Raw genomic sequence first — 24,780 nt, forward strand, 5'->3', positions numbered from 1 at the left:
TTCATTTGTTAGTTTCTTCTTTTTTCTTAAGTTATTGTTTTCTGCATCATTGACAACTACTTTGCCTCTGACCACTTTTTCTCTTAAATTTTGACCTTCCACTTTGTAAAATGTTTTTATTACAAAACTTACCTATTTTTTTAAACATTAGGCATTACTATTAAAAACTTATAGTCTCATATAATTTTATGAATTAAATGTAGACTGAAGGATGAGAAAATGATGTCTTCCAACTTACAAGGATAAAAAATAGAAACTCTATTGTCATCTATTTATATAAAGTCTTCTGTTCATTGTGGGGTGATTTACAGTTGTAAAGATCATAACCATTTCCTGAGTTCCTGCAGTGCTAGACTGGAAATACCATTTTAATTTTTACCACATTTTTGTCTAAGGTAGCAATTCATCTTAACTTTCCATTTCATTAACTAGGTACCCTAACATGTCACTTTATTGTTAGGATTAACTAATGGGTTTTCCATTAAGAATGAGTGGGTTTATAGGCCATGTGGTTTTAGTAGGTGAAATTGTTTAACATCCTGTTATTAGTTTTTTGATTTATCTTAGAAATCCTTTAAGTTAATCTTAACACTTAGCTATTTTTTTTTTTTTTTTCAGTGTGAAGAGATTTTTATCTAGTGCCTTAGAAACTTTGGGGTATCTGAATGAGAAGGTAGTTATGAATATTGAAACAGTGTGAGCATGGGGTAGACAATTTAGGCTTCCTGAATCTTAATATGCTGTGTGTGTGTGTGTGTGTGTGTGTGTGTGTGTGTGTGTGTGTAGTAAGCTGTGACTATTAATGCTTTTGTAGAGTTATAATTGGTAAAATTTGGAAGCCAGGAAAGATTGAGAAACTTCTAAATTTAAAATCTTAATCTTTTGAGTTATAACATTTGACATTATCAAATTGAGAATAGTTAAACTAACAGAAAACTTAAAGATACTATTAAAGAAGTTAAGTTACTAATACTTTCCTGTCAAATTTGTGTCTCACTTTGGCAGATGGATCTTAAATTTTTAAAAATTGTTCCAACAAGTCTGAGATTATATGTTATGGTTTTGAAATAGATCTTAAAATGTTTTGAGAACTATGTGTGGTTGTCATAACATTGTTACTATGTGTAGAATATATTTCTGTAGTGAAGACCATTCAGTAATATGAAATGAAGCACTATTTCACAATGCCAGGATACCTACTAATGGCTTCTATAGTCATTGACTCATTTTCTATAGTCATTGTTTTCCATAGTCATTAACTTATTTTTCAGAAATAGTTGATATATATGTTGCTTTGTATCTTATCTACAGTTTTCTATCATTATTATTTATGGATATAGAAAGCATCATAGATAAGCTTTGCAGTGGTTTATTTTTAATTTTAAAAATTTACTTTAACCCTTTTTTTAATCTGTGGCTGCTACCACAGTTAGAAATTAATATTATTTCACAGTATTCTTTTGGTTATTGAGGTATGAACTTTCTGAACAAACCTTCAAAGGGATACCTCTTTAGGTAAAAATACCTTGAGGTTGAAATTTAGTTTTAATGTATGTGTGAATGAAGAAAGAAAAGATAGGAAAAGCCCAAGATGACCAACTACTTCTTTTTTTCCCTCATTCTCTTTTTAATTTTTGCTGTGTTCCTTTACTGACAAGTCTTTCTCAAACTATCATTTTTACAAAGATCTGGGTTTAAAAAATTATTTCTGGATTATTCAAAATTTGCCTTTAATGTTTACACATTGTCAGTATTTAAAGATAGAATTGCTGTTGGTTCAGGCTCAGTGCTCTCATCTGTGTGAGCAGCAGGTTATCATTTCTTGCCTTAGGCTTCATCTCTATTCAGCGTGCTGATTTTCTAGGTTTTAGCCCTTCTCATTTGGAGGCCAATTATTTCTTTTGTCTTTTGTTTCAAGAAGTTTTAAATTACCACCCGTTCTTTCTATTTTGGAAGTTCACTTTGTGATGTAAAACTAAAAGTTTCACTGACATAAAAAGTTCTTTTTCATCTTTTACAGCGTGTTTAATGTTTTGCTCATGAGAAGAATTAAGACATTTTTGGTGCACGTCAGTGTTTATAGCAGCTGGTGCTTCTTGCCCTTCCTTTAAGCAGCTCAGAGATCGTGAATCTCCCAACTGCTGTGCCTAACCATGGAAAAGCCCTCTGTGTAGGGGGCAGGAGTGCTTATTTCAACCTCAGAGAGAGTATAATTAGTTTCTCACTCTGCTTACCTGTTACCTAGTCTGTACTAATTAAGTATTTGTTGAACGAAGAAAGTATGTTTTTGTTGGTGATAGCGTGACTTTTTGCTTTATTTTGTTTTCTGCTTTTTAGTTTAATATTACAATGAAGACTTAGGGTTAATTTAACTATTTGCAAATTCAGTAAGTCAAATATTCTCAAAAAGTGGATGTTCTGGAAACCTGAAGAAAGACTGAACATACAGCAGAGGAATTTGTTAGAAATTTAATTATAAAGAATTTCCTGGAAGAATAGGTTATTGAAATATTTCCTAAACTTTCAAATGTAGTTGATGAATCTCTTTCCACTATGTAAGATTTTAGTATTTTAATTTTTTTTTTTTTTTGGTTGAAATATTGTAGGCATGACTCTTTCTGAAGCACATGGTCTAATTTGTAGCATTCTGTGATCCTATAAGAAACAAAAAGTAAGATTAACTTTTACATTCATTTGTAGAAAGGCAGTTTATATTCTCAGTAGGAATATTTCGTACCTTGTGGCTCAGCTGGTGAAGCTTCTGCCTTTGGCTCAGGTTATGATCTCGGTGTTAATAGGAATATTTAAAATAGTGTAGAAATGAAGGAGCATTTAACTGCTATCCTTGGCTGTCCTCCCACCCCCTACTGATAACTGTTAATTTTTATTTGGGGTTAAAAATGTTCTAGCAGGTCTCCCCCACCCCCACCCCCAGTTTTATTGAGATATAACTGACATGTAACATTGCACAAGCTTAAGGTGTACAATGTGATAATTTGATACATGTGTGTTTTGCAAGATGTTTATCACAATAAGGTCAGTTAGCATATCCTTTACTGACATTATTTTCACTTTCCTTTGTTACAGTGAGGACATCAAACTTGACTCACATAGCATCTTTCAAATAAACAGTATAGGATTGATCATTGGTTATGGTATTTTATATTAAAGCCCTGGTAACATGTCTTTTGATAGTATTTCTCCTTGTAAAAATTACTAATTATTAGGGATGATGCATATATTTCATCTTCTTTAGTACTTAGTCATTTTGTAGCTTTTGTGATTACATAATATTTTGAAAGGGAAATTTTCATTAGCTGTTAAATTACAGAAGACATTTCATTATACTTAAGAGGCATATTTTAGATAGTGTAGAAATAAGAAACAGTTTACTCTCTCCCTGCCTTTTTCTTTTGCTAGTCAGGGTACCTGGGTGGCTCAATCAGTTAAGCATCTGCCTTTGATTCAGGTCATGATCCCAGGGTCCACATCCGGCTCCCTGCTCCTTGGGGAACCTGTTTCTTCTCCTCCTAGTCCTCTGCCTCTGCTCGTGCACTCCCTCTCTGTCACTCTCTCTCTCTTACTCTTGCTCTTCTCTCGCTCTCAAATAAAGAAAACTTAAAAAGATTTGCTAGCTAGTATTTGATAGTTACTAGTTATTAGAGATGGATTTTGTGTTTTATGTGCGTGAAAACATAGGTATGTATATATATGTATTTCTTACCATAAATTTTCAAAATCTGTGAATTGCATGTAAAGAAAAGAACACAGTAAACTTTTTAAAAAGTTTATTTCTTTTAATAATCTCTACACCTGGGCGCCTGGGTGGCTCAGTGGGTTAAAGCCTCTGCCTTCGCCTCAGGTCATGATCCCAGGGTCCTGCAATCAAGACCGTTGTCGTCGGGCTCTCTGCTCAGCGGGGAGCCAGCTTCCCTCTCTCTCTCTCTCTGCCTGCCTTTCTGCCTACTTGTGATCTCTGTCTGTCAAATAAATAAAATCTTAAAAAACAAACAAAAAAACTCTACACCTAGCGTTGGGCTCCAAACTCACAGCCCTGAGATCAAATTGCATATACCACTGACTGAGCCAGGCAGGCACCCCAAAACTAAGCTGTTTATTATGCTTTTTAGGAATTCTCTTTCTCTTTTTTTAAAGATTTTATTTGACAGACAGAGATCACAAGTAGGCAGAGAGACAGGCAGAGAGAGAGGAGGAAGCAGACTCTCCACTGAGCAGAGAGCCCAATGCAGGGCCCCATCCCAGGACCCTGGGACAACGACCTGAGCTAAAGGCAGAGGCTTTAACTCTCTGAGCCACCCGAAGGCCCCTAGGAATTCTCATTTTTTGAATTGTGAAAAGATTTATAATTGAAAATTGTTAACACATGAATATAGTAAAGGTTGGGGGATTGCATATGTAAAAGTAGTGTATGTTTGTTTTGTTTTGTTTTTTAAAGATTATTTATTTATTTATTTGACAGAACGAGATCACAAGTAGGTGGAGAGGCAGGCAGAGGGAGAGGGGGAAACAGGCTCCCTGCTGAGCAGAGAGCCTGATATGAGGCTTGATCCCAGGACTCTGAGACCATGACCTGAGCTGAAAGCAGAGGCTTAACCCACTATGCCACCCAACTGCCCCCATAAAAGTAGTAAATGTTTTTAAAGCTAAATGTTTGAAAATTTTTAAAAGATGAAAGATTGCATATAAATTTTTTTGTTAGATTTTAGTTTTACTTTTTTATTCCAAGGAATAAATACATTCAAATTAAACTTTGCTATAAGCAAAGAAATTGTTATTTATGTGGCATTCATATGTTTTTGTTATTACCTTTAGGCATTGCTATCACATTAATTTGGGAAAATAGAAGTATTTAGAATAAATTTTCTCTTTTATGTTATTTGTTTGGCTGTGTGAGTTTTTTTTCCCCAGAATTTAAGAATAATGTTTAAAAAACACTTCTATTTTTCTCCTAGCCTCTTGAATTGCTTTGGCACTCATTAGATGAATGGCTAGTTTTAATAGCTACAGAATTGATGAAAAACAAAAAGGACTCAACGGATATCACTTCTATTTTACTGAAACAAAAAGGCCAAGATCAAGATGGTACTTCCATTCCTCCATTTGAACCTCCAGGACCTGGGAGCTATGAAAATCTATCCACTGGCACAGGGGAATCTAAACCAGATGCTCTTGGAGGAAAACAGGAAGCCAGTGCAGACTGTCAGGATGTTATTTCTATGACAGCTAACCGGCTAAGTGCTGTCATTCAAGCTTTTTACATGTGCTGTTCTTGTCAGATGCCTCCAGGGTAAGAAGGTTTCTGCTTATTACTTCCTTTTCTGATAGATGAAGAAAAACTATGATTTTTTTGTAATTTCAGTAACAACAAATAATAACTTGTTAATTTTAGGTTCTGTTTTAATCTTGTTTTAGGATATTTATTGTACTAATCTTAAAATATTTGAGTTTTAAGCAGTATATAAGTTATTAACATGTAGAATGGTGAATGTCACTTTGTATAGGATTATTTAATTATGTATTATTTAAAATGTATAGAGCAGAGATACTTAAAATTTCAGGGTTTTAAAAAATTCTCCGGGCATATCCTCTGTTAATGAAAAGCTATATATATATATATTCTAATCTCATGTATTGACTGGGCATGCCTCAGTTTCTCAGTTTTCAAGGTTTTAAAAAATTCACTGGGCATATCCTCTGTTAATGAAAAGTTATATATATATATGTATTCTAATCTTATGTATTGACTGGGCATGCCTCAGTTTCTCGAATTTAGTCCAAACCCAAATCTTTTTTTTTTTTAATAGTTAACCAGATTTTGCTATGTCACCAATTTCTGTGTATTCTCATTGTTTTTTTTTTAATCCCCCCACAGAATGACTTCGCCTCGTTTCATTGAATTTGTCTGCAAACATGATGAAGTTTTAAAATGCTTTGTTAATAGGTAAGGCTTTCTCGGATTCATATATTGTCCTCGTAGACTTTTCTTTCTTTACTTATAGTTTTTATCTCAACAAAAATAATGTTATTTTTGTTACTATTCAAAAGAGGCTACATGACAAGTAAAAGTACAGTAGGTGTGGATTAATATTTTTCTTTTGTTTCAGTATCTGTATATCTGAATTTGCATTTCACTTAGTACAGCTCAGTCTTCCTGTGCATTTAAACAAATTATATTTTTCTTTTAGAAATCCCAAAATTATATTTGACCACTTTCACTTTCTCCTTGAATGTCCTGAGTTGATGTCAAGATTCATGCATATCATAAAAGCACAGGTAGAGATTTCTTTTAACCTTGTTTTTATTCTGTCTAATGAAAATTAAGTCTTTTAGTTTGAATACAGTTTAGTGAAGTAATTATTATATGAGACCTCCTGCTGTAAGAAGAGTGAAATTACTTTATTCTTTAGTTTGTGGAATTACATTAGTATGTTACTTTAATATGAAGAGCTTTTTTAGTTGGTCCGAAGGTTGTGGGTTATTGTTAAGCTGAAGAGCTTTTTTTTTTTTTTATTTTAAAGGAAGTATGTATTGAGTGCCCTCTGTGTGCAAAGACAACAGAATACATTGACACATTTTCTGAATTGAGTTCATTGGAATGTTGGTGCTATAAGGCTGATGGTCCTTGAGAAAAGGATTTTATCCCCAAATGCATTTAGAAAATATAATATCCCTGTTGGAAATTTACAATGCATATCAGCAACTTGTTAAAAGGCATTGAGAGGGGCGCCTGGGTGGCTCAATGGTTTAAGCTGCTGCCTTCGGCTCAGGTCATGATCTCAGGGTCCTGGGATCGAGTCCCGCATCGGGCTCTCTGCTCGGCGGGGAGCCTGCTTCCCTCTCACTCTCTCTGCCTGCCTCTCTGCCTACTTGTGATCTCTCTCTGTCAAATAAATTAAAAAAAAAAAAAAGGCATTGAGAAACCCTCTGCTAAAAATAGTGATTTAACTTTGCTAATCCTTCAAATTTATTTGACCTGAGAGCCTTTTCCCCAGTAAGGTTCATTCTTCATATCTCATGTTTCATGAAACGTGCTTGGGGAAAGCTTGTTTTGCTACATACAGTCTATGTAATTTGGGGCACATTTCCAACATCCTTGAGCCTTGGTTTCTTCATCTATAAAATAGAGATAATGACACTAATCTCACAAAACTACTGTGAAGAATAAATTTTAATTGTAACTGATGTATATATGTTCAATAGATGGTAGTTATTTGGAGATAGAAAGCATATGTCTTTTCTCCAAAAAGATCTTGATTCATTCTAGCAGGGGAGATAATAAGTGTACCTATAAAATAGTAGTTACATTATTACCTGATTGTTTAGGAGTTTACAGCTCCTGCCTGCTGTAGTCAAGGAAGATTTTGAAGAGGAAGTAGAGTTTATGCTGGACATTAGAGCATTGCAGAATTTTGCTGGGAGTGAATGGGGAAGATGAACATTCTAGCCAAGATATGGGCCAGGACTTGTAAATGGAAAAGTGTGTAAAATTACAGTAGTTGAAGCAGAAATTTTGTGTAGGTGAGGAATGAGATATAATTCTGGAAAGGTAGGTTGGGGTCACACTGTGTTAAGCCTTGATTGCCAGATTGAAGAGTCTTTGTTTTTTTGACTGTCAGCAACCCCTGGTAACTTGGGAGAATGATAGGACCTTGGCAAAATTTTAGGGAATAATTTGTCAAAAGTGCAGGATAGACTGGAGGCTCTGGTTTGGTTAGTAGTCATAAGATAGATACTATAGGTGTTTTTAAAAATGTCTTTAGGGACACTGACCCTTTCGGAAGTTAAAGAAGCTAAGAACTAATTTTTATAAAATTCTGCACACATACATAAGTATCCTTTGGCATCTGTTGAAAAATAATGTAAAAGAGAAGATAATAATAGTAATTTACATTAATTGAATGATAACTTTAGGTCTGTTACCGTATATATGCTTTATGTGGATTATTTCCATAGCAATCTTGTGAGATAGGTACTCTTTAACTGAAGAGATATAGCAACTTGTCATTTAGGTACTAAGCAGGAGAACCAGAATTTAAGAGTTTTTTTTTTTTTTTTTTTTTAAGATTTTATTTATTTGTTTGACACAGAGAGAGGGAGATTACAAGTAGGCAGAGAAGCAGGCAGAGAGAGAGGGGGAAGCAGGCCCCCTGCCGAGCAGAGAGCCCAATGCGGGGCTCGATCCCAGAACCCCAGGATCATGACCTGAGTGGAAGGCAGAGGCTTTAACCCTCTGAGCCACCCAGGTGCTCTTATGGTTGTTTGTTTTTAAATTCATTTTCTTAATCTAAACTATTTGACTCCATTCTAGGGCAAATAAGATTATATGTAAAGGAAGCTCTTAGATTTTGAAAGAGATAGTTTGTTATTCTTAATATTTTCTCTGCTTTTCACTTCTGTTTTCCTCTTCCATTCCTGAACAGTTAGTCAAAAGAAATTGCATTAAGCTACCCACCCTTTTTTACCCACAGAGGAGGTTTTGTTGCCTGACCCGGGTGAGGAAGTGTTCACATGTGTAGTGGTGGCATAGTGTGGAGTTTGGAGCTTTGGTATGGTAAGGGGTTGCCCTTAGAGGGGGACCCAGCATAGAGTATGTGAGTTGGAGCAGCATATGGAGGATGTCCAGTATAGAGGATGGTGACAGTTGCTCAGAGTAGTCAGCCCGAGTAGGATAGAGGGCATCCATGCAGTAATGTGCCCATGTCAGTGACAGATGATTGGTTATATACAATGTGGGGCAGTTCATCAAATAAGTAAGTGTACTTATTATGGGAGCCTGGTTTCTCACTACTGGAGGAAGGAGTTACAAAATGGAGAATAGATTGACTCATGCGCTGTTGGATTGAAATTGGAGATAGCAGTGTGAACTTAAATTTTCAGGGTAGATCAATAGATAAAGCAAACCTGCCACCCAGTTCTCCGCCCCTACACACTGTTCTCAATTAACCAGGGCACTTTGGAGAAATGGCTAATTTCAGGGCTCTGTCAGGGAAAGTACAAAGGAGCCTGGAACCTCTTATATGCAAGAAAGTTGTTCAAAGAGTGATAGGATTATGTCAGAATGACACAGAATCAGTTTGAATGAACTCTGCTAGCCAACGCTGAATAATTTGAACATTCAAATAAATTATGATGGCAAAATACTATAAATAAAATTGGAACTCATAAGCCTATACTGAAAAAATAAATGGGAAGTTTGATGAAGGGTGGGGTGTTTTTATAGTCTTAAAGTATCTACTCACAGAATACTTAAGAATTACAAAGATAAAAAACTACAGTGGAAAACTTGGCAGTGATCAAAACAGACATATCAGCATGCTAGCTGATAGGATGTACTGAGGAGAATGTGGGCATCACTTCTAAGATATTCCTGCTAAAGATGTACACCCTGAATTTAATCATGAGAAGAACATCAGACTAACTTCAGTGGAGGGACATTCTCCACAATAAGTGACGTACAGTTTTTAAAAGTATCAATCAAGGTCATGAAAATTAAGAACGCACTGAAGAACTGTACCAGAGTGAGAGAGACAGGACAACTAAGTGTCATTTTCACACTGTGAAGGATAGTATTAGAACATGGGCAGAGCTTGACATGAGGGTCTAAGATTTAGCTGTAGTAATGTATCAGGGTTAGTTTCTTGATTTTGATGGTTGTTATCTAGTTATGTAGAATTTTTTTGGTTATAAGAAATACACACTGAAGTATTTAAGGGTTACTGGACATCATGTTAGCAAATACTCCTACCTCAAGGAAAAAATGCTTAATTCTCTATTATACTTAGAAATTTTCTATAACTTGGAAGCATTTTGCAAAAAATCAAGTAGAAAGTGTAAAAGAACAAAAACAGTTACCTGTGGTAAGGGATTGACTTCTTCTGTTGGTGGCTTTCAGAGGTGGCCTGTAGTTAAAGGGAGAGTCATTTTGTATTGCTGTACAAATGCTATTAAGAGGAGCCTCTGTGATCAGTCTTGTTTTGTGAATTATTTTATGGAAATGCGGTACTCAGAAAGTTTACATACAAAAACATGCCCTTTGGCTTTTTAGGTGTATGTAAATATGTGTGGATGTTTTGATCTTACACATCTCTTACTAGCTTTTGAAGGTAACATTGTGTATGGTTTAATGTTCCACTTGAATTACTTTAAAATGCCATTTGCTGGGGCGTCTGAGTGGCTCAGTGGATTAAAGCCTCTGCCTTCGGCTCAGGTCATGATCCCAGGGTCCTGGGATCGAGCCCCGCATCAGGCTCTCTGCTCCGCGGGGAGCCTGCTTCCTCCTCCCTCTCTGCCTGCCTCTCTGCCTAGTTGTGATTTCTTTCTGTCAAATAAAATATTTTTTAAAAATGCCATTTGCTTTTATTTATTGGTTCACATTTTATAGATAAAGGATATAGTTTAATATCTTAAAATGGTGAATAAGTTTTCTATCATTTTCTGTCATGTCAAACAATTTTAACATTGTTCTGAGTGACAATAAGAAAACTTACTTATTGAGCATTCTGGGTATTGATATTTCTATATGTTACTTAACCTCTTGGTACTACATTTTTCTCTTCTGTGAAGTAGGGATGATACAAGGCCCCTTTTTTCATAGTGTTGTGAGGATTACATGTGAAAATGCATGTAAAGTGCTGAAAAGAGCATCTGGCATATATAGGTACTTTAATAATTGTTAGCTAATTAATGATTATAATTATGATTATTATGTTCTAGATTTGCATTATTTTATTTAATCCTCGCAGTTAGCCCTTGAAATATTTCCCCTGTTTTACAAGTGGGAAAACTGAAGTTCTGCAAGGTTAAGTAATTTCCCAAAATCACAAACCTAGTAGTGACAGCCAGGATTCCAAACCATGTTGATCAAACTTCAAAGCCCCTACTTAAATGCATTACTTCTTCTTCTTCTTTTTTTTTAAGATTTTGTTTATTTATTTGATAGAGATGGCAAGAGAGGGAATACAAGCCGGGGGGGAATGGCAGAGGGAGAAGCAGGCTTCCCATTGAGCAGGGTGCCCAGTGCGGAGCTCAATTCCAGGACCCTGGGATGATGACCTGAGCCGAAGGCAGATGCTTAAGAACTGAGTCACCCAGGAGCCCCAAAGGCATTACTTCTGTGTAATGTTTTTTTTTTCTCCTCTTGTACCAAAGTTTTAGAAATAATCACTATTAAAACTATAAGCACTTTATATTCTAGTTTGCTTATTAAAGTTTATATGCCCAGTAGTTACAACAACAGTGCTTTGTTCAGAACGCAAAAGAGTATTAGAAGTATGGATAAAATTAGACACTTAACTTTTACTTTATTTTTAATTTTTTTTTTTTAAGTTTATTTATTCAGGTCATCTCTACACCCAACTGGGGCTCTAACTCATTGTCCCGAGATCAAGAATTACATGCTTCTCTGACTGAGCCAGCCAGGCACTCCAATACATTTAACTTTTAAAAAGAGAACATTTACTCTTTTCTTAACTGGAAGAGAAGATACTAAAAGACATGAGTTAATCTCTCACAAGTTACCTTCAATAATAATAGTATTTTTATTAAGAACTAATTAAAAAGTGATGTTAAAGCCATTTGAAGCAAAACTAATATTTAACTCAGATGAAGAAATTTACTGGTGTCCTATAAGCTGTCTGAAAGATAACCTCTTTGTGGTCTTGGATATTGATCATATTTATTTCTTGAAACTCCTGGCTTTGTGGAATTACACCACCCTGGTCCTTTGACTTTTATAACTATGTGTATCATTTGCTAAGCAGATTCTCAGTCCTGACCTATGATCATAAACTGTTCTACGTGTTGTTCCCTGTATCTTTAATCTCTTGATCTTACCTTGTGTCCAACTTCAGCTTTGTTCGTGACTGTATTTCCAGTGCTTCACCTGTGGCACTTTCTAGTATTTATTTCCAAGCTCTTAGTAGTTGCATCCCAGGTTAGCTGAAATTCAGAATATATAAAACCTCATTCAGTATCTTTGGACCTCTACCTTCTAGGAGTGTAGGGGTAGGTTATAAGGGGAGGGTTTCGGCCTCTAAGCTGTTTTGTTAAATTCTATCCCTAGAGATCTTCTCTTACTTTTCATCTTTGTCAATCTGTCTTTCAGATTTCCTTTTTTTTCCTCTTCATTCTGTGACCAACTCCTTATCATCCAGTACTTAATATTTTAACTGTTGCTTACATCGTCTCGCTTTAAACCGGTCCTATTCTCATTTTAATGACCCCATTTATTATGTTATCCCTCTGACCAAACACCCACAATGGTCCCTGTATCCCTCACTTGATTCTCAGGATCCATAATTATGTTCTCAGTATACTTATACAAACTTAATTCCTTCGTTCTGTGAAGGGATAGGACTCTGATTATGGCAGTTACCTTCCCTGCATCTTCCATAGAGACACAGTTTTACCTCCTCTGCCTTTTTCCTTGACTCCCTTACTGTTTAATGCTCTCTTCTTTACCTGCTTGAGCAAGTCTTACCCAGCCTAATGTTCTGGTTCAAACTATGACCCCCTGAAAGCTTTGTACTCTCCTCATCTGCACAGTCTCTAAATTCTTAGTTTGTTATACTTATAGCCCAGTCTGAGCCATCAGAGTTAATGGTGAGGACCTTAGCTGCCTGGGTAGCTGATATGATAAAAGTCCGTTGCAGGGCATGTTGTAACCCATTTACATCTAAATGGAACTATAATAGCAAAACTTAATAATTATACAGGGAGTGGTCTGAAATCTGGTCTGTAGCCATTGTCCCAAACTTGAAAGGTCCAGCCATGAAAATAGGTCAGTTAAACAGTTATGTCTCATTCCAGGAGACGGTCTTGCAAGTAGATTCCCAAAGTTAGGCCTGTATTTGTGAGAAATCAGGTATTTAATAAGAGGCATTTCTGTGGAAATAAAGGAAAAATAAAGGCTAATGGTCAGAATAAATTATACACCAAATCTGAATCCTGAGGGCAGGATTTCTAGATGATAGGCTCAAAAGCAGCTTTGTAGTTTGAGTTTTTCTAATGATGCTTTCAGATGGTAGGTGAACTTGCTTTTTCCCATTCAGCAGTAGGCACAAAGATGGTCTGTATATGAGATGTTGTGATGATTTCTCTGAAGTTGGTTATACCAAGTTGTTCTGTCCTACATCTCATGGCTTTAGGAAAATGGCACTTTTAAGTTCTCAGTGATTCCAAGTCAGAAGGGTGAGAGAAAAAATGGAAGTGTTAGTTAGGAGAATTGTAGCCAGGTACTGGAAGAAACTAAAAGAATTCATGATGTGGTTCAGTTTACAGGTAAAAAACAGAACCTCAGTGACAATTAAAAGCACTAAAATCTGATATCCAGAAAGGTGTATTACTGAAACATAATTTGTTCTCTATATAGTCATCCTCATTTCTATCAGAAATAAGGAAAATAAGGCTGAAGTGTTTGTAAAGTAAGTCCAGTGTCTTTAAACTTAGTCTGCAGCATGAATAGTGATCATGTAGATCACTACATGATTATGTAGAATCTTGTAAGTCAGCTTTGCTGGAATTTTTCATAAGGAGTCTCAGATTGAGCTTTTGAAAGCAGCTCAAGGCTAGGAAGACAAGCCAAAGACTTGATGTCAAACTTCATCTATAATACCTATACATTTGGGTGAATTCCTCATTTTTTGAGGTTCTTGATATATTCTGATATTCCTGGGCCTGCCAGGCAGTGACCTTCCTCACTCACCTAGTAAGGCTACTGGGAATCCTATAAGGTACCACACTGATTTTTCTCAAGAGGCTTAATTCGTTCCATAAAGTCAGCCTTGTTTTTTTAAAGTTGTCTTGGCATATCTGAATCTATGCATATCTCTCAAATATTAATGACATTCCACTCAAAGCCTTGGTAATGTAACCAGTGTTTCCAGTTGTGTCCTGGTACAAGGAGAACAGATTCACGATTGAAATTACATAAATAACTATACTGCTGTGAAAATATAAGAATACTCACTGAGAGTTTCCAAATTCTGGAGGGATCAAATGGGGGAAATAAGTGATTGTGTTCCATCTTCATTCAGAAAGGTATGCTTAACCAAAATGCTGTAAGTCATAGCTATCTTAACAGAAAAAAGTTTCCTTAAATCTGAAAAACAAAAAATTAAAGAACCAGCAATGTTTCAAACAAAACTCATAAAAAATTAAAATCATTCTCATCAGTTCATGCAGTCCTAGTGATACTTGATCTTGATCTTCTGTTAGCAGTTTTGTGAATCTAGTTTTTCCTTAGAGTTCTGTCATTTCTTACCCAGTTCAGTATTTGATCTGAAAGTTATCAGAAACCTAGGCTTGTCAGAGTCCTTTCCAGGAATCTTCTTGAAGATGAAGCATTTGTGCAAAAGCATAAGAGTGAAACAGTAACTGTCTGCAAATGATGAAAGACTTAAAAATGCCCATGTTTTTAATTATAACACAACTGAGAAAGAAATTTGACTATTTCTGTGACACACTTTTTTTTAAAATTTAATTTTATTTTTTCAGTGTTCCAAGATTCATTGTTTATGCTTCACACCCAGTGCTCCATGTTTGACACACTTTTTTTTTTAAAGATTTTATTTATTTATTTGACAGACAGAGATCACAATTAGGTGGAGAGAGGCAGAGAGAGAGGAGGAAGCAGGCTCCCTGCTGAGCAGAGAGCCCGATGAGGGCTCCATCCTAGGACCCTGGGATCATGACCCAAGCCGAAGGCAGAGGCTTTAACCCAGTGAGCCACCCAGGTGCCCTTGATGCACATTTTAAGATGATAACTGGAATGATGATTGATAACATTCTGTATCAGATTTAGGAATTCTATAGAATTTCTAGAATGCTTATATTAATAGCATATATCCATACAGGGATATTCATAAAGAAGGTTTAGCATTACTTCTTATTTGACAATACTTCTCATAAAATTATACCTATCAAATAAGCCTAATTAATTCAATGTTTCTCTTTTTATAAGGAGAGTGAACACATCTTTTGAGATGTTCCAGGGTTCTCTAGAAAAATCCTAGAATTATTCCAGGTCAAAAAGGCTTTATTTAGGGGCACCTGGGTGGCTCAGTGGGTTAAGCCTCTGCCTTCGGCTCAGGTCGTGATCCCAGGGTCCTGGGATTGAGCCCCACATCAGGCTCTCTGCTCGGCGGGGAGCCTGCTTCCTCCTTTCTCTCTGCCTACCTGTGATCTCTCTCTCTCTGTCAAATAAATTATATAAAAAAAAGAATTTAAAAAAGGCTTTATTTAGAATTTGATTTTGGGAATTTAGTCAAAAACATCAAAAGGTTTTGGACACTTGACTAAGTAGGATCACAGATAATTATGAAACAATACTTAATTATCTACTTAGCTAGAATGACAAAAGATTTTAAAGGCATATACAGAAAATTACAAAGTTCTGAGCAAAATTCAGCTCCTTTAATATTGAGAAGACTTAGTTTGCTTAAGTAATCAAAGACCTGATTAAAACCATATGCAACACAGGTTATTTTGATAAAACAGAGAATCTTTTCCTTCTAGCTAGATTACTTAAAAGGTAAAGCAAAACCTTTCATAATCTATTATCAAGAGCTGACCAATATTCCCAAGAAAACTTTGTCCTTTTAGCAGATGAAAGAAAATTATATAAGCATAGTATGATATTAAAGTTTATAAACAAACAAAAAATCCTTATAAGTTTTAGCTAACTCAGCCACACAAGGTAAAATTCTTTCTCTTTCTTCTCAACTTTCTATACCATTTTGTTCTTTATTTTCCTCTTTCCCATTCTGAAATAGCCAGTTTTACTTTAGGACAAATTTACTTTCTTTTCCGTTAACAAAAATACATCTTCATTCCTCATACCTTCTCTTAGCTAAAGACACATCCTACTTTCCTTGCATGCAAAAATATTTCCTATGTTATTTGTAGTAGTTATAATTACATATGTTATTTAGAATTCTTAGCCCTTAGAAACCTTTCCTAACGAAAAGCAAGAAGTAAAACTTTGAAATGTTAAACAAACATTCTTTACACTGGCAAATTTATGAGTGTATTTCATAATTTTTATCAATATACATTTCCTCATAGTACAGTTTTTCAGTGTGTCACAAGACATGCTTACTACACACCCAAATATCTTTAATTCCTTTGTAACAAGAGGTCAAAAGTAGGTAAATTTCAACTTGTTTTGCAATTACTGTTTCAGTATTTTATCTTATTTGGAAATAGTTTAGACATTTAGTGAATTTCCTTTGTTTAACTTAGCAAAATTCTAGGGCTGGAAGTTAACAAAAATTTTAGAAACTAGTTTTAAGTAGATACATTGTAACATATTTATTGCTGAAAAGTTCACCTAGAAACTCTTATCCCATTTAACATTTATCTAAATCTCTTGATCACAGCAATTATGTTTAGATGACCCATGAAAAACTTCATTAGGTAGCATCATCCCAAGTTATTTTTCTTGCTGACAGATTTTGTAATAGACATAACATAAATTTGTTTGACTAGTAAATGCTGGTAGAAGATGTTTTTTAATCTACATTTTATTTAACATAATTAGTTATATTAATATGATCTCTGTTATATTTGGTATATAAGATGTATTATATGTGTATAATATAATTATGTTAGTTATAGGTTATTACATATATATTAATTACATATAATCTGATATATATCTATATCTATATCTATATATCTGAAGACATACTTTTTTAAATTATACCAGATTTAAACAAGCTTTTACTTCCCAAAGATTATCCCAGATCATGTGAATTTGTAAATATTTGGGTTAGTTTTGGGGGCCCCTGGGGGTACCTGGATGGCTTATTCGGTTAAGCATTTGCCTTTGGCTCAGGTGATGATCACAGGCCCTGCATCGGGCTTCCTGCTCAACGGGAAGTCGGCCTCTCCTTCTGCCTACTGCTCCCCCTGCTTGTGCTTTCTCTATCAAATAAATAAATAAAATCTTAAAAAAAAAAAATTGGGGTTAGTTCCAATATTTTTGAGTTTTAGGAATACTTAATTCATAAGTGCTTATTTTTAAGCCAATTAAATAGAGTTCTTTTACAAATTTTGGCAGTACCATCTGGAGTTTGAGAGAAGAAAATCACATATATAACATATCCATAGACATACATAAACATGCAGACAGACACAGAGATCTATAGCTTCAATTCCAGCATCCTTGTCATGAATCAGGTAAAATACAAAACTTACTAGTGTATAAATATCAGCTGACTCCAGATTGGCAGACAGAATAAGCTAAGGTTGCCTGCTCCAGTGGCTAAAGCTTTTTACTAATATCTGTGGAGAAGACTTTTAAGATTTGTATTTATCCTTAACAAATAATCCTTAAGGAGGCTGTGGACTAGAGTTTGGGCAAAAGAGCTGTTATAGCATTTTGTATTTTAAAAGGCCTCTTTACCCCTCTTTTTTTTTCCTTTAGTCTCAGGCAATCTTGGGTAGAGTTTTAGTTACCTCCTGGGGTGTTTATCTTTCAAAGACATTGAGGATTAACATCTTCAAGGGGCAGAGAAAGGATGTAAGTTTTCTCCTAGGAGTTCTGGTGCTTTTTTCATGGTTTCCGAGGTCACAATAAAATGTAGTAGTGCCACCCAGTAATTAGGGGGAGAGCCTTATAAAAGTAATTCTCTAGACTCAAGATCAGATGAGGCCTCTTCAGGTTGGAAATGAAGAAGGGGTTATTTGGATCACTGTGGTCATGGAAACAATGAACCCAATGGACTGTGGGAATTTTGAGCAGGAGGATATAGGCTTCCTCTGTGAGCCCTAGCAGTGATCACTGTTGGAAGGTTGGGTACAGTGCTAGGCAGCATATATCCAAGTGAGAAAAGGGAAGACTCCCCGTATGAGTATCAGTGGCCCTGGGGGCCTTTGTCTTCGCACTTCCCTCTTCCTCCTCAGGAGAGGCCTTGATAACCCTCTCAGCTTTTCCCTTGGTGGCAGGAACACCTCGTGAGGTGTGCTTGTAGTTATGCCCCCATTCAGCAGAAAGCTTAGGGGCCTCAGAAAATGTGCTGTCTCAGAAGGAATGAACATTATGGTCCAGATGGATCCTTAAGAAAGTTATGGATTTGGCTGGAGAGAGGCATGATGGTAGCGGAGTAGCAGACTGGTATGACATCAGGTCCCAGGAGTTCAGCTAGATAGTTATCAAACCATTCTAAACATCTACAAACGCAACAGAAGATAGAAGGGCAGGAATTCTAGGAACAGAAAATTGACCACTTTCTGAAAGTTAGGATGTGCAGTGAAGTGAATCTGAAGGGACAGGAAGATAGACCACCGGGGAGGGGCCAGCTCCCGGCAACTGGTGGAGCAGTGGAACACAAAATCAGAACTTTTAGAAGTCTGCTCCACTGAGGGACATTGCTCCAGAGGCTAAGGAGTTATTGACTGCTTATCTCTGAGGGCGCACTGATGAGTGGGGCCCCGAGATCTCGGCTCCTCTGGCCTGGAGATTGGGAGGCTGCCATTTTCATTCCCATCCTCCAGGGCTCTACGAAAGACGTTCAGGGAACAAAAGCTCCGAGCAAACCGGAGCTGATTTCTTAGCCTGGCCCCTGGCAAGGGCGGTGCAGTTCCGCCTTGGGCAAAGACATTTGAGACTCACTGCAATAGGCCTCTCCCCCAGAAGATTCCTGAGACTATCCAGCCAAGACCAAACTCACTGATCAAGGAGAACATTGGAACTCCAGAGATAGGGGAAAGCAACTCAAAGAACTCATGGCTTTTTCCCCAGGATCCTTTTTAAACTTCTCCTCTTTCCTGTCTTAATGTTTTTTAACTAGTTTATCTTAACAGTACCTTTCTAAAAAAAATCTTTTTAAACCTTCATTGTTATAGTCATATTTTATCCCTCCATTGTATTTAACCTTACTTTTTGTATACATGTAGGTATTTTTTTTTTCCAAAACATTTCAGGATACAGTTTCTTCTAATAGATCAAAATATACCCTATATCTAGCACATGGCTTTGTTCTAGTCTCCAGCCTGAGCACATTCTATCCTCTTTTTTTTTCTTTTTCCAACCAACTTATCAATTCTTTTTTTAGAATTTTTTAAAAATGTTTCATCTTTATAGTCATATTCCATCCCTTCATTGTGTTTACCCTTATTTTTGTATGTGTATATATATATATAAGTTTTTCTTTAAAATTTTGGGAGGTAGTTTCTTCTAAGAGACTAAAATACACCCCAGATCAAGTGGGTGGCTCTGTTCTGTTCACCAGTCTAATATATACAGACATTTTTTTTTCTTTTTATTCCCCCCCCCACCCAGTTTTGGGTCTCTTCTGATTTGGTTAGCATACATTTTTCTGAGGTCTTTGCCACCCTTTTGTATTTTATTCTTTTGTTCATATATTCTTATCTGGATAAAATGACAAGGCGGAAAAACTCACCACAAAATCAAAACAAAAAAAAACACAAGAGACAGTACCAACAGCTAGGGACCTTATCAATATGGACATTGGTAATATGTCAGAACTAGAGTTCAGAATGATGATTCTCAGGGTGCTAGCTAGGCTTAAAAAAGGCATGGAAGATAATAGAGAAACCTTTCTGGAGAAATAAAAGAACTAAAATCTAACCAAGTTGAAATAAAAAAAGGTATTAATGAGGTGCAATAAAAAATGGAGGCTCTTATTGCCAGGATAAATGAAGCAGAAGAGAGAATTAGTGATATAGAAGACCAAATGATGGAGAATAAAGAAGCTGAGCAAAAGATAGAGACAAACACTACTGGACTACGAGAGGAAAATTCGAGAGAGAAGTGATACCGTAAGACGAAATAATATTAGAATAATTGGGATTCCAGAAGAAGAATAGAGGGGCAGAAGGTATTTCAGAGCAAAATTTAGTGGAGAATTTCCCTAGTATGGCAAAGGGAAGAAGCATCAAAATTCAGGAGGTACAGAGAAACCCCTCTCAAAAATCAATAAAAATAGGTCCACACCCTGTCATCTAATAGTAAAATTTACAAGTCTTAGGAACAAAGAGAAAATTCTGAAAGCAACTCGGGACAAGAGGTCTGTAACATACAATAGTAGAAATATTAGATTGGCAGCAGACTTATCCACAGAGACCTGGCAGACCAGAAAAGACTGGCATGATATATTCAGAGCACTAAATGAGAAAAATATGCAGCCAAGAATACTTATCCAGCTAGACTATCATTGAAAATAAAAGGAGAGATAAAAAGCATCCAGGACAAACAAAAATTGAAAGAATTTGCAAACACTCAGCCAGGCCTATAGGAAATATTGAAAGGGGTCCTCTAAGCAAAGAGAGCCTAGAAGTAGTACACCAGAAAGGAACAGAGACAATATACAGTAACAGTCACTTTACAGGCAATACAATGGCACTAAATTCATATCTTTCAGTAGTTACCCTAAATGTAAATGGGCTAAATGCCCCAATCAAAAGACACAGGGTATCAGAATGGATAAAAAAACAAAACCCATCAATATGCTGTCTACAAGAAACTAATTTTAGACCCAAAGACACCTCCAGATTTAAAGCGAGGGGGTGGAAAACAATTTACCATTCTAATGGGCATCAAAAGAAAGCGGCATGGCAACCCTCACATCAGATAAATTAGATTTTAAGCCAAGGACTATAATAAGAGATGAGGAAGTGCCACCTCCTGATGGCACATGGGAGAAGAATGAGGCACAAACAAGTCAGCTGCAAGAGAATGGGAACAGGGGGCGAGAATAAAAAAGACTGTTGCTCTGAACAACTCCTCAGTCTCATATTTATTAGAATGTGAGTAACAACCAATGAAGAAGCCGGAGTAGATTACACAGTTACCATGAGTTTTGTAGATACATAAGAAGAAAGGCATAGTATGTCTGGTCACATAGTACATGACCCATAGTGAGCAAGCGCAAACAAAAGGATTGTCTGACTGACTGCTTATGCTCTCCGGGAAAGGGGAGATAATGGAAAAATGAAGCAGGTGGCATTCTGCCCTAAGAGAGCCAGGCATCCCAAGCTGCTCGGCTTCAAGGATGTATATTGTCCTTGCCCCAAAAGGCCTGTTGCCAGTACATGTTTTTCTTAAAGCTATATCTAAGCATACTTGGTAAATAATATAATTTCTCATAGTTTATATTTTAAGCACGTTATTCAGTACGTTGTTCAGAGGGACGGTTACAAGGAAGGACATTATCATACTTAAAGGGTCTGTCGGCAAAAAGATCTAACAATTTAAATATCTATGGCTTTAACATGGGAACAGCCAACTATATAAGACAATTAACAAAATCAAAGAAACACATTGACAATAATACAGTAATAGTAGGAGACTTTAACACCCCCATCACTGAAATGGACAGATCATCCAAGCAAAAGATCAACAAGGAAATAAAGGCCTTTAATGACGCACTGGACCAGATGGACATCACAGATATATTCAGAACATTTCATCCCCAATAGAATACACATTCTTCTCTAGTGCACATGGAACATTCTCCAGAATAGATCACATTCTGGGTCACAAATCAGGTCTCAACCGGTACCAAAGATTGGGATCATTCCCTGCGTATTTTCAGACCACAGTGTTCTGAAGCTAAAACTCAATTACAAGAGGAAAGTTGGAAACAACTCAAATACATGGAGGCTAAAGAGCATCCTACTAAAGAATGAATGGGTCAACCAGGAAATTAAAGAAGAATTGAAAAAATTCATGGGAACAAATGAAAATGAAAACACAACTATTCAAAATCTTTGGGACACAGCAAAGGCAGTCCTGAGAGGAAAGTATATAGTGATCCAACCTTTCTTAAGAAACAAGAAAGGTCTCAAATACACAACCTAACCTTACACCTAAAAGGAGCTGGTGAAATAACAGCAAAGAAAGCCTAAACCCAGCAGAAGAGAAATCATAAAGATCAGAGCAGAAATCAATGAAATAGAAACCAAAAGAACAGTAGAACAAGTCAATGAAACTAGGAACTACTGGTTCTTTGAAAGAATTAGTAAGATTGATAAACCTCTGGCCAGACTTATCAAAAAGAAAAGAGAAAGGACTGAAATTAATAAAATCATGAATGAAAGAGGGGAGATCACAACCAATACCAAAGAAATACTAACACCAGGCTCATATATTATAAGAACATATTATGAACAACTCTATGGCAACAAATTTGACAATCTGGAAGAAATGGATGCATTCCTAGAGACATATAAACTACCAAAACTGAACCAGGAAGAAAGAGAAAACCTGAACAGACACATAACCAGTAAGGAAATTGAAGCAGTCATCAAAAATCTCCCAACAAACAAGAGCCCAGGGCCATATGGCTCCCCAGGGGAATTCTAGCAAACATTTAAAGAAGAATTAATACCTATTCTCCTTAAACTGTTCCAAAAAATAGAAATGGAAGGAAGACTTCCAAATCATTTTACGAGGCCAGCATTACCTTGACCCCAAAATCAGACAAAGACCCCACCAAAAAGGAGATTTACAGACCAATATCCTTGATGACCACAGATGTGAAAATTCTCACCCAAATACTAGCCAGTAGGAACAATAGTACATTAAAAGGATTATTCACCACGACCAAGAGGGATTTATTTCTGGGCTACAGGGTTGGTTCAACATCCGCAAATCAATCAATGTGATAAAATATATTAATAAAGGGAAGAACAAGAATCATGATACTCTAAATAGATGTTGAAAAACATTTGACAAAGTACAGCATCCTTTCTTGATGAAAACTCTTCAAAGTGTAGGGATAGAGGGTACATACCTCAATGTCATCAAAGACATCTATGAAAAACTCGCAGTGACTATCATTCTCAATGGGGAAAAACTGAGAGCTTTTCCCCTAAGGTCAGGAACACAGCCAGGATGTCCACTATCACCACTGCTATTAAACATAGTACTAGAAGTCCTAGCCTCAGCAATCAGACAACAAAAAGAAATAAAAGGCATCCAAATTGGCAAAGAAGTCAAACTCTGACTCTTTGCAGGTGATATGATACTTTATATGGAAAACCCAAAAGACTCCACTCCAAAACTGCTAGAACTCATACAGGAATTCAGTAAAGTGTCAGGATATAAAATCAATGCAGGGAAATCAGTTGCATTTATATATAGCAACAGCAAAACAGAAGAAAGAGAAGTCAGTCCCATTTACAGTTGCATCCAAAACCATAAGATACCTAGGAATAAACCTAACCAAAGAGGCATAGAATTTGTGCTCAGAAAACTATAAAGTACTCATGAAAGAAATGGAAAAACGTTCCATGCTAATGGACTGGAAGAATAAATATAGTGAAAATGTCTATGCTACCTAAAGCAGTCTACACATTTAATACAATCCCTATCAAAATACCATCAATTTTTTTTCAAAGCATAGAACAAATAATCCTAAAATTTATATGGAACCAGAAAAGACCCTCAATAACCAGAGGAAATGTTGAAAAAGAAAGCCAGAGTTGGTGGCATCACAATTCCAGACTTCAAGGTCTTTTACAAAGCTGTAACCATCAAGACAGTATGGTACTGGCACAAAAACAGATACATAGATCAATAGAACAGAATAGAGAGACCAGAAATAGATCATCAACTGCATGATGAACTAAACTTTGACAGAGCAGGAAAGAATGTCCAATGGAAAATAGACAGTCTCTTCAACAAATGGTGTTGGGAAAATTGGACAGCCACATGCAGAAGAATGAAACTGGACCATTTCCTTATACCACACACAAACATAGACTCAAATGGAAGAAAGACCTCATTGTGAGATAGGAATCCATCAAGATCCTTGAGGAGAACACAGGCAGCAACCTCTTTGACCTCAGCCACAGCAACTTCTTCCTAGAATCATTGCCAAAGGCAAAGGAAGCAAGGGCAAAAATGAACTATTGGGACTTTATCAAGATCAAAAGCTTTTGCACAGCAAAGGAAATGGTCAACAAAACCAAAAGACAATTGACAGAATGGGAGAAGATATTCGCAAATGACCTATCAGATAAAGGGCTAATATCCATAATCTATAAAGAACTTAACACCCAAAGAACAAATAATCCAGTCAAGAAATGGGCAGATGACATGAACAGACATTTCTGCAAAGAAGACATCCAGATGGCCAACAGACACATGAAAAAGTGATCAACATCACTCGGCATCAGGGAAATACAAATCAAAACCACAGTGAGATACCACCTCACACCAGTCAGAATGGCTAAAATTAACAAGACAGGAAGTGACAGATGTTGGAGAGGATGCGGAGAAAGGGGAACCCTCCTACGCTGTTGGTGAGAATGCAAGCTGTTGTAGCCACTCTGGAAAACAGCATGGAGGTTCCTCAGAAAGTTGAAAATAGAACTACCCTATGACCCATCAATCGCACTACTCAGTATTTACCCTAAAGATACAAATGTAGTGATCTGAAGGGGCACGTGCACCCGAATGTTTATAGCAGCAATGTCCACAATAGCCAAACTGGGTAGATCATAGGTGTCCATCAACAGATGAATGGATAAAGAAGAATTGGTATATATATACAATGGAGTACAATGCAGCCACGAAAATGAAATCTTGCCATTTGCAATGACATGGATGGAACTAGAGGGTATTATGCTGAACAAAATAAGTCAATCAGAGAAAGACAATTATCATATTGATATTGATTATCATATGATCTCCCTGAGATGAGGAATTTGAGAGGCAGAGTACGGGGTTTGGGGTGTAGGGAAGGAAAAAATGAAACAAGATGGGATCAGGAGGGAGACAAACCATAAGAG

The 24,780-nt window shown here is 36.4% G+C and overlaps 1 protein-coding gene across 4 annotated transcripts in view; it reads left to right on the forward strand.

Annotated features, from left to right (window-relative positions):
- The window catches only part of HACE1 (HECT domain and ankyrin repeat containing E3 ubiquitin protein ligase 1), a 122,378-nt gene that overhangs the window by 58,746 nt on the left and 38,852 nt on the right, over positions 1-24,780 (forward strand). For all 4 annotated transcript variants that reach the window (XM_046004959.1, XM_046004957.1, XM_046004960.1 and 1 more), the window contains 3 exons: positions 4,974-5,308; positions 5,894-5,962; positions 6,207-6,294. In XM_046004959.1, coding sequence (XP_045860915.1) covers positions 4,974-5,308; positions 5,894-5,962; positions 6,207-6,294 — 492 coding nt within the window. The remainder of the gene's footprint in view (positions 1-4,973; positions 5,309-5,893; positions 5,963-6,206; positions 6,295-24,780) is intronic.

Source organism: Meles meles, chromosome 5 (assembly GCF_922984935.1).
Source record: "Meles meles chromosome 5, mMelMel3.1 paternal haplotype, whole genome shotgun sequence".
Lineage (NCBI taxonomy): Eukaryota > Metazoa > Chordata > Mammalia > Carnivora > Mustelidae > Meles > Meles meles.